This window comes from Oreochromis aureus, linkage group 22, assembly GCF_013358895.1.
Source record: "Oreochromis aureus strain Israel breed Guangdong linkage group 22, ZZ_aureus, whole genome shotgun sequence".
Taxonomy (NCBI): Eukaryota; Metazoa; Chordata; class Actinopteri; order Cichliformes; family Cichlidae; genus Oreochromis; species Oreochromis aureus.
In genome coordinates, this window is record NC_052962.1 from 9,592,681 (window position 1) to 9,603,880 (window position 11,200).

At 40.0% G+C, this 11,200-nt stretch overlaps 1 protein-coding gene across 2 annotated transcripts in view; it reads left to right on the forward strand.

Annotated features, from left to right (window-relative positions):
• The window catches only part of LOC116315958 (hippocalcin-like protein 1), a 46,083-nt gene extending 35,596 nt beyond the window's left edge, over positions 1-10,487 (forward strand). For both annotated transcript variants that reach the window (XM_031734408.2, XM_039605980.1), the window contains exons 4-5: positions 4,685-4,790; positions 7,926-10,487. In XM_031734408.2, coding sequence (XP_031590268.1) covers positions 4,685-4,790; positions 7,926-8,023 — 204 coding nt within the window. In that variant the 3' untranslated portion in view covers positions 8,024-10,487. The remainder of the gene's footprint in view (positions 1-4,684; positions 4,791-7,925) is intronic.
• The last annotated feature ends 713 nt before the right edge of the window (positions 10,488-11,200 follow it).

Below are 11,200 nucleotides of genomic sequence, written 5' to 3' on the forward strand. Positions count from 1 at the left end.
TAGCTCAATATGACACTTTTATTAGGGCCACAAGGTTACTGCCATTTAAAAGCAATCTGTTGTTGCAGTGCTATCTACTGCATTTAGCTAGGTCACACATCCAGAGGGCTTGTAGCCTACTCTACATTTACCTCTTGACTCTATACGCTTACCTAATTGCATAGTGAGTTGATGTTGGTAGCATATCCCCCACCACATAACCAACAACAAGCTAATTAACTCCCTTTAAATCGAAACTCAGGCTAGATAAAAAGTTAGCCATGGCAGTTTTGAAGTTGTAACACTGGAGTCATTAGTAGCATCCTAGTTTGCGAACATGAGTTAGAGTGCCTTAGCAGCTCACATACATTTAGTATCATTACTAAATAATATAAATACTTGTGCAACAAAACTTTGTCATCTTCCTAGCAGGCCTTAATATTAGTGCTGTCAGCCTTAATCTTGTTAAAATGACGTTAACGCCATAACCGCATTAACGCTGCAAATCTCCGTTAGTGAGTTACTGCGGATCACCCCGTGCGTGGGACTCCATGGCGTCAACGCGTTAACGAGCTAACCGCGCTAACGCGGAAGTGACACAGCTATAGCGACTGACATACAGACAGAAGCACTGACTGCTTTTGAAAAAGTAGCTATTTTATAACTCGTTACACTTAGTCAACAAATTTCGAATACATTAAATCACGAATGAAATCACTAATGTACACTCTATAGTATGCTTGCCATATGTGTAGAAAATCCCTTAATATCTGTAGCAGTTGTAGCTCAGGATATAGAGCGGGTCGTCCACCAGTTAGGTGATACTTAACACCCAAATTGCCTGTGATGCACCTGTGACAGTGTGGGCATGCTATGTGAATGTGGCTTGTAGTAAAAAGCACTCAGTAAGAGTAGAAAAGCACTTTGATTTATGGTCCATTTCATCTTTTAAATCCCCAAACCTGACTTTCCTTTTAATAAACACACATCATGCGACTGAAACAGGAATGTTCTTGAATAATAAATTTGATCTCACCTGGAGACTCAGTATGTCTTCTTGCTTTTTCCTGCTTGTTCTTTCCATTGGTCCTTCAAATTTTCATCTAGCACATGGTGCAAACTACATGACAGTTTATGTTGATCAGCCAATCACAGTGATTTATACAATACTAAGAAAAGACAGAGCACCTTTAATAAATACTCCCATTAGTTATGTTAAGTAAGTTAATGCATTCATTTAAGTATGTGGATGAATGCTTGAGTGTAGATATATATGAAAAGGCTCTAATAGGCACCCTGAGTGCAGCATTGGCACAGGCAACAGTTTGCAGGAAGGCTGTTAAGTAGTGCTGCATCTAATCCTTTCACTGTTGAAGAGAACAAGCAGAAGGACTCATATGTCAAGATATTGGACTGAGGATCTCGCTGTGTATTCTGTGTGTGTGTATGCACTTCTGGGTTCTCATGGATTAGCAAGTTAAATTTAACTTGAGTTTATCCCTGAGTGTGCAGAATGCTAGGATTATCTACAGGCTCACTGAGGTTACACACCGTTAGGGAAAGGAGGGGACCATTATGTGCTGAGAGTGAGCAGGAGAGTGGGAGGGTCATGACTGAGGTCAGATTTGTTTTACACCACATTATCAGATTAATAAAAGCTCTACACTTTTGCTGATCAATGGACGTGTCCACCATAATAACCACAATTTCAATTTCTTGCATATTGTGAGTTGTATGTGGGGCTGGACACGCAGGAAGGAGAAAAGGACTCGTGTAGATTGGTTAGACGGAGAGGTCGAGGTGGAACCGATGTGCAGCAGGTCAGGGTGGTTAAAGTTAGATATGTGCTAACAAGCAAAAGAGTTTGCTGAGAACATGGAAGGAGTAGTTTGAAGAGCTGATGAATGACAGAATGGGGAAAGATGGTGAACTGGGAAGTGCAGAGGATTAGTAAGGAGGAAATGAGGGACAGAGGGCGGTGGACTTATTAACCAAATTGTTCAACACAATCCTCAAGAGTGAGAGGATAACTGAGGAATGGAGAAGTCTGCTGCTACTGATTTTCAAGAGGAGGTGTGATGTGCAGAGCTGTAGTAGTGATGAGCCATACCAAGAAAATATGGGAAAGAGCTGCTGATGCTAGGTTGAGAAGAGAGGTGACGATCGGTGAGCAGCAGTGTGGCTTCATACTGACAAAGAGCTCTACAGATCTGATGTTTGCTTTGAGAGTGTCGATGGAGAAGTGTGGAGAAGGATCTCCACTGTGTCTTTGTGCATGTAGAGAAAGCAGATTATAGGGTGCCAAAGAGTGTCAGGAGTGGCAGAGATGTGGGTGTGCAGTGCATGTATGAGGACAGCAAGACAGTGGTGAGGTGTGCGGTAGGAGTGACAGGGAGTTAACCCTAACACTAACCAAAGTGGGGGTGGGATTACATCAGGAATGAGCCTCAGCCTCTTCCTCTCCAGAGGGTTGGTGTGACAGAGGAGGATGTTCGGGATAGGCTGAGATATTCAGATGATCTGCTGTGGGGAATCTTAAAGGCAGCACCCAAGAAAAACTCTTCACTTACAACCACTACTAGTTTTTAACAAGCTGTGGCCTTCAGTGAAGCCTTTACAGACCATGGCCTTGCTATGGTGGACTCGCTTTTTCTCCTCTGGCACACTTGAAATTTGGCTGACTTATTAACAAGTATCACAACTGCTCTTCCAATGTATCATTTTCTGTAACGTTAATATTTTAGAATCCATGTCTGTACTCATAACCTTCATTTGAGTAAACCCCTGCAGTTCATGTCTAAATGTGCTTTTTATCAATTCTATTTTTTTAAAGTGTAAAACTTTAAAAGATTAACCAAAACTATTACAAGAATGTGAAGAAACAACTGCTTAATATTCACATCCATGAAATGTGCTAAAGATATATAATCCAAAGTTGTAATACCATTTTGTACCACAAGATGGTGCAAAGAGTCACTATAACATTTAATTTAACCAGCCAAATCCATTAAAAACTGAGCGGGGGAGGGACTAAGAGGAATAGCAAAAGTTACACACAGTCAGTTGTAAAATGCTGCCCCCTGGTGTTGAAAGTTTTAGTTTTCCTAAACAAATGCAGAGACAACATCCACATTCAAAACTTGTGTATTACAAAACCCTGTTTCTCACTAATTTTCTTATGTTCATTTTATTTTTTCCACTTTCTAGCTACCTTAGTAAGTCAGCTTAGGACAATATTAATCAAATATTGAGCTAACACTGGTTTGAATGCTGTTTGTCTGTCTCATGATGGATGGATGCTACAATATGCCTTTAAAATTGTATAAAGCAAGAGTACAGCTGGGCTCCATTTCAACTTGAGCTGATATCTCTGCAGCAAAGTCCACAGACATCTTGGACACAACGTCATCGCTGTTGTGTCTTCAGATTCTGTTGATAGCTACAGATCAGTTTGGTTTTTGTTTAAAACTATATTTTATTTCAGAGGTCTAACTGAGAAAATGTGGCCAGCACTGGATAGATATTGACGTTTCGAAACATCTCGACATTTGGGGGTTTTTTTCACCCAATGAGCGCTTCAGTGTTTTCGTGATGGCAGGCGCCAAAAGGAATCTCAGCCACCGTCACTCAGGACACTGCTGGATTACGTTCTTGATGGTCAGTGGTGTGTTTGGGCTAAGTCGAGCCACAAAGCACCCATTTTAATAGACACAAATACTGTGTGGTCCCGAGTCATTAGTGAGCCTTCCTGGGAGGCACATCTGAGGATACCTCTCATTACAGGGAGCCACCTGGCACACCTGTTGGCATTAGGTTGACATTCATTGTTGGTGAAAAGATAAAAGGAGCCAACCATGAAACTGAAGGGTTGTTGCACACTAATGATGGCATAGCTGAATCATCTGTGCTCAGACTTAAAGCAGTAAAATACCTGATTATTTCTGTGTGCCTGACGCCTTTGTCACTATTTTCCTCCTTGGAGTTTTTTCCTACAGTTTTTTGAAGGAAGATGTGGGCATGTGCTGTATAGTCAGAGGAGATAACATTTTAGAGCCAGTGTATCTTTCTAAAAAGCACAGAGGGCTCATTTCCTGCGAGCTCCCTGCCTCCGTGACGATGCTCCTGCGACACCGATCTACAGTCACTTTTACACCCTATACTCCCAGCGGAGGAGATTTAATGGGCACGTAAGCTGATTTTAGATCCGCGCCTGAGGCCAACTGATACTCGGAGCTTCTCTTGCAGAGGTTAATTTAATGCTATCAGGGGACGCGGCGTGCTCATATCGGTCAACAGATAAAGATGTATGAGATCAATAGCGTAAGCTCTGCTCGTAAGCCCTCCCTCCCTTTACCCCGCTGCCACATGTGATCCATGTCACCGTGGCGCGATGGAGCGATTCTATAGGCACACAAACACTGCGTGGGTATTTGTGGAAAAGCTGCCCAGGGAGCAGCTCTTAGCATCAGGAGCAACAAATGTCAGTGAATCATGTGGACTTTCAGAAAGGCTGTTTATCAGCATCTTGAAAGCTGCAGTGACTTTATTTTTTTTAGTTCAGTTATGTTTTACTTCTTTCCTGCTGAGTCTCCTTAATGGGTCCCTGCTGGCTTGAATTCACTTATCTTTCTTGTTCTCCTGCCACCACCCACCCAGCCACCCACCCTGTAACTCTCTCTCCTTCTTTTTCTCTCTCATCTCTCAGGCCATCTACAAGATGGTGTCATCTGTGATGAAGATGCCAGAGGATGAATCCACGCCGGAGAAGAGGACGGATAAGATCTTCAGACAAATGGACCTCAATAATGATGGTGAGAGGAGGAAATGGCAAAAAGGAGGGTGCTGGGGAGAGACAGAAAAAGAAATGAGGGTAGCGCTGGGTGAATGTGACAAGATCATCTTTGAAATGTGCTAATTTTGTTGGGGACAAAAGACTTTGTACAGAACTCAAACAGCATATATGTGTCAAACATTTACAAACATAAAATGCGGCTTTCATTCACACGTGAAAAACAAACCATTTTATGTGTGCGCATGTGTTTAATGAAAGCAATTAGTCTTTATGTGTCATCCTGTTGTTAGAATAGCAATAAACAAAGTGCAGATGAGGCCAGAATTATTAGCCATCCTCTGAAAATTGTATTTTACTAAAGTATTTCCCAAGTGCTGTTAAACAGAGCAAAGGATTTTTAGCTCTTTAAAGGTTTGATTTTGTATTCTGACATTATTTTTATTTTTTTTACACAAAAGCAAAATTATGTAGTGTCTGTAATTGGTAAGTCACGTTTTCTAGTTTGTTTTTTTTTTAGAAAAAGAAATGTCAGGTATACAGTGGAAGCCCAGATGTCCCAGTTTTACACTGGGATTTGAAAGCAGACATATTTCTCTCCATATCCTTAGCACACTTTAGTGTGGCTTGAAGGTATGTCTTCTGCAGAACAGCAGTTTTTCTTGGTCTGTAACCTCTGCAGGTTTCTAGTGGTTGTCTTCTTTGAGACTACAATTCCCAAAGTGGTTATGAGATTCACTCGTGTCTTGGCAGATGTTCTGGGCTCTTTAGAAACATCTCTCACAAGTTTTCTTTCCAGAGTCTGAAATCTTTCACTTCTTCCCGCTGCCAGGCTTTCTCTGTTTGCCATGACACTAAAACACTGCGGCTGTCTTAGAATCTCTTGATGATGTTTCTCACTCCAGGTCTTGACACTTGCAAATGCTGTGGTTTGTATATCTATCTTCTGTTTTGTGCACATCAACAATTTTTTCTCTCAAGTCTAAACTGATTACTTTGGTTTTTGGTTTTTCATGTGACAGATCAAACCCTCGCTGAAGTTTTTATACTTTGTGTAAATTGGAAGATAACCATGGTAACTGTAATTTTGTCTGATATTGTGTGTAAAAAGAAATAACTGCACAGACTATCACTGCCTATTGTTGTGCATCCTTTATGGCCATGGCTATTTTCAGAACGCACCAAGTCCCAAAGCAAAAGTTATGTCAAAATGGTTTAACTGGCATGGGGATGTGGCTTTACTATTGGCTGATTGACAGATATATTGGTTGTCATTGGTTGACAGATTACTTACTAAAAGCTAAACTTTTGGGTAGGTTTGTCCTTCCCAAAAGGCATTTCTAAGACATTAACTGCAACTCTATGTATAACATCAGCACAATGAACTGTGGGTAAATCTGCAGAGTCAACAGAAATTCAGACGTAACAAAAGTGTTTGCCAAAGAGCCCACGTGTACTTAAAAACTTGGGGTTGGAACAGACATAAGCCCAGACTGATTTAGGAGGAACGCAACTCAAACTCTGTAAGTCTGAGTGTGGACATTGGGATTGGGCTTCAAACATCTTGTGGAGTCCATGACGCAGAGAAGTGAGGATTTAAAGGCTGTAATGATGTAACTGCACAGGAAGAGGCCAGCATTAATGAAAATTAGAAAGATGTTGCAGTAACTGTCGAAATAAACACTGGATTGATTCAAATATGATTTAACCATAATTCTGACATAAACCACAAAAGATCGTTACATGATTCTGAATAAAAATCTTCCAGTTGGTTCCAGTGTTGGTTTTTATTTATCTAAAAACAGAAGAAAAATAGAGGCAAGAAATAAAAGACAAAGAAAAGTGGAAGATGAATGGGATGTAAAGATCTGTACTTATACCTTACCTACCTCCATTAAAGCTAACTAGATATTTAATGAAATACGTATACAAATACAAGACAGACTACTCTCACATGCTTGGGGGCAATTAGCTTAGCCTCACATAAGAGCAAGGAGCAAGTGTTAATCAGGTGGTTTCTGCTGGTGTAAAGATACACACCAAACACACATGTATCATTATAGATATATATTCTATTATACATTATAGTAGTAATTAGTAAACATTCAGATAAACTGTTTTCTGGTTGAAATTTTATGCTAAAATTAGCTCCTACAGAAATGGAAGCGTCAAAGTTCCTGTACAGAAACACTACAGCATGTATGTAGCAAGCTAGCATAAAACAAGGACATGATCATAGCTATGCCACTAATGGAGAGCTAACTACATATTTGAAGCTACACTAGTGTTTTGGTGCCACCATGTTTCTTTTTGTTGTTATGATTTTGGTTTCCTGCCAGAAGCAAAGAGCGCTAATTTATCAGCTAATGCTAGCAAGCTTGGCTAACAAATAGCACTGATAAACTGTAAGGATACAATGCGCAGACACATTGGCTAATTGTCGTCTGATAATCCAATAAAATGCTCCAAAAGGTGCATTTTAAACAGCCCAAACACACACACTGTATATTCTGTAAACATACATTTTACCCATATGGAAAAGAAATAGTAAAAACTTATAAAAGACTTGCATAAGATGTGGCCTACTTCATATAGTGAATCATATAAGGCTTATATGATTTACTCATGAAAGTGGACACTTTCTCATTATTTTCATATATAGTTTTAGTAAGTATCCAAAACATACAAGTTTCATTTATATAATTTTTCAAGGGATCTTATATTTGTTTTCACTCTTGTATGCTTTTCATACAAGTTTCACACAAGACCGATACAAACTTTATAAGATTTATATATATCTTTTCCATATGGGTAATTCTGTAAAGTTGGCCATTTCACACGGAAATACCATTTTCCCACTTCTATATTGGAGGAGGGTGTTGAATACATTAGTAGGTTAGTTTGGGATGTGCACTATCAACTAGTCACCAGCTGTAGTATTGTGTAGAACAAGCAAATATTTGTGGACAGGGGTTTAGTGAGGCTGACACACCTCTTTATCAGAACATTAGTTATAGTAACAGTGTAGGTACAGTAGCTGATACTTCTTAATCATACTTCCTTTGCTCACTCTTCTTCAGCATATTACACACATTGATCTGTCATATCTCCACAAAATAATAGCAGCATTTCTTTTGTCTCCCTGTCTCTCTTGCAGGCAAGCTATCCCTGGAGGAGTTTATCAAAGGTGCCAAAAGTGACCCCTCCATCGTTCGGCTACTCCAGTGTGACCCCAGCTCGGCCTCCCAGTTCTAAAACTGCCCCTGCTGCAACCTTCTTTTTTTTTATCCACAACTTTGCTCTGTTGCTCTGTTGAAACAGTCACTCAAATCAATGCATGATGGTTCTCGTCTCTGATATTATCTTTCTGTTGTTGTTGTTACTGTGTGCAAGGATGATAGAAGAGGATAAGGAAAGTCGTCACTGTCATTTTACGTTTATGTTTGGGAGAATGAAGGGACTAGGTATGACTGGTTAACAGAGACGCCTGCTAATGTTCCAGAATATCTGTCTCTCTCTCTGGAGCGTTGGATTTTCAAGGAGCTTGTGATGGCGTGTGGATGTTTGGTTTAGTTTTTTTTCTTTTTTCCGCAGGGAGAGGAATCAGTTCCTACTCCTACACATATGCACATGTAGATGTACATCATGTATATACTATACGCCTGTATATCATAAGATAAAGTGCATCTGTCTTCATATAGGGGCGCACACTCTTTGCCATTGAAAGGCAGTATTATGTAGCGTAGCTTCCTGGTGACATCCGAATGGGCAGTTTAAGGGGGGTGGGACGGGGGCGGGGCTACTTCTGTACATCAGATTTCTTAGATTTTTTTTTTTTTATTTAAAATGCTTTTTATTTTCTTTTTGTACATACCGTTTTCCTCCTTCATGGTTTATTTCTTCAGTTTTTATTCTCATTATTGCGCTTTTACTTTGATAATGTCGAGACGATCAAATTCCAGTTTACAGTGACGGAGAGAGAGAGAGAGACAAAACTAGTCAAGTTTGACCTCTTTGTGGACTCGAGCGGAGGAATTCCTGTAAAATAACGGGATCCCATTTGTTGCATTTGATCAATGACACCAGTAGCACATATCAGTCGAGCCGCCATGTGTTTATATAAAAGTATGGCTGTGCATTTGGGTCTGAATGCGTGCGCGTGCATGTGGACACACACACTGTATGCTTGAGGCTAACTTTTACAGTATTATCTTGTTGTGTTGTTTCTTAATTTGTAAGTATTTTAAAGTTCTTTAACGATGAGCAGTAAACTTAAGATAGCTGTAACCGTTCGCTGTACTACTGCATGATCCTTCGAACCAGGCGACGACAGAATCCACAGACACAGTTTACGCACAGCGGTAATGTTTTGTAGCTCTTCAGCCTCCTCAGCATGGACCCCAGGCAGAAATGATTCGATATTTGTCTTGCTCTGGGACAACACGGCCCTCCTACCCCCGCGCTCTCTTTTCCTCTGACAGACCGAGAACTCACTAAGGGCTTGTTCATCACTCTCTAGCCGAATGATTTTTTTAATTATTATTATCTTTATTTTTTAACCTCCTGGATTAGTCTGCTTGCAGAGCAGTTAGATGAAGGGACGTGTTTCACAAGATTGCAGCGAGTCCGGAAACGTGTTCTAATTTGGATCTGTTTGATCTTATTTATAGTTAGAGCAGAAAGAATGTTGAATATATTTTAAAAAATTAAAAATTGTATGCTTGTCTCCTGTATCAGTGACAAATAAGTATTGTGCATTGTTGGGGTTTTAAAAAGACCAGATGCAGTTGTGAAGAAGACCTGAACCTGAAATAAACATAGTCACTGGTTGCAGCACGGCCAGCACCATTCTCCTTTATCACGCCTTAAATGCCCCCATAGTCAGATCACTATTGCCCTCTTGTGTTTTCAAGGTAAAACACACACACTCAAATTCAAGCACTGGGACAAAGCTAACAGAAAATGTGTGTGGATATGGCACACAAGAAAGTTGGACTCAAGGATATCAGTTTGTCATGTCGGATTTTGTCATCATGGCTGTCGTGATGAGCAAAACACAAAATCACATTAACGGTATTTCAATATTTATAGGAAATAATGCTGTCTGTCAAATTTGTTGTCTTCTTTAACAAACACAGCAGGGAGGAGGTAGGAATGCAGTCATGAATTCATAAATACTCAAACAACATTGATATTTTATTTTTAAATATTAGGATTATTGTTAATTCAGTTAGCATGGCACCTCTGATTTGTAATATTAGTTCAGCATTTTATTTCAATGGTGTGTTCTGCAGACAGAACGCCAACACGCTGTTGTCTCCTTTCAATTTTATCTTGACATCATTAGCCAGAATTTAGCTAACTTACTGAATTACTGTAGCAGTGGGGGCTGAGAGTCGTCCTGGTGCTGCTGCATCTATGTGACATTTAACTAGTACCAAACACTCGCACAGGAGCTTCCTAACCAGCCGCACCTCTGCTTTGGGGATCCTTTAGTGTCACTGCCTTCTGCTGGTAGGATAAAGAACAACAGTTGCTACTCTCTGATCTATTACAGTGTAATTCTTTTCTATTCTCACTGCCTCTGATGAACTGGTACCTTGTGTTGGATAAATACAATCCTCCTTTCTTCCTTCCTTCCTACTTTTCTGTTGCATGAAAACCTCGTGTGAGGATGTCATGTTTATTCTGTTGAACCTGAAATCGAAATATATGTGTTTCTAAGCTGCACGTGTGCACTGCGTCCTCATTTGTGGTCATTTTGGATACGTGTGGAAAATGTTAAAACAGGGGTCGGCATACAGCCTGCTTTTGTCTTAACTGGATCAAACCAATGAAACTCTGTGAAACTGCTTAGAGTTGTAAACCATTGACATTGTTATCATATTAAAACATTTAATTATCTTAATATAGGAATAAGAAGCCCAATTTTAACATTATGTCTCATTTTGCCTACATGATATAGAAATGTAGAATGCAGTTTTAAAGAAAAACATCTGCTAGCATTAATCTTTGGACTTAAATTACAAGGGGGAAAAAATCAGCAGAAAAAAGTAGCTCATTGCCCAGACTGTCCTCTAATTATGGAGCAGAAAGATTTTTGTTAATTCACATAAAATAGCCCTTTTTTGCGGACCCATTGTACAAGAAAAAAGAAAATCCAACATTTATGCCTTTCTCTCCTTTTTTTCAAAGCAGCCCAGTCGACCGAATTAGAGTCTGTGGTGGCCCAATTCTGGTCCCCGAGCCTTATGTTTGAGCAGATCGTGTCTGATCTGACAGCTGAACTTTAATATATTAAAAACATGACATATATATATTCCATATATATTCCAGGCACTTCTTGACGTGCACCTGCTGATGGTTTGTACCAACCTGGCTAAGAATCATGCATAACCAGTCCTACCTGTCAGGTCACTCACGTGCTGCTGG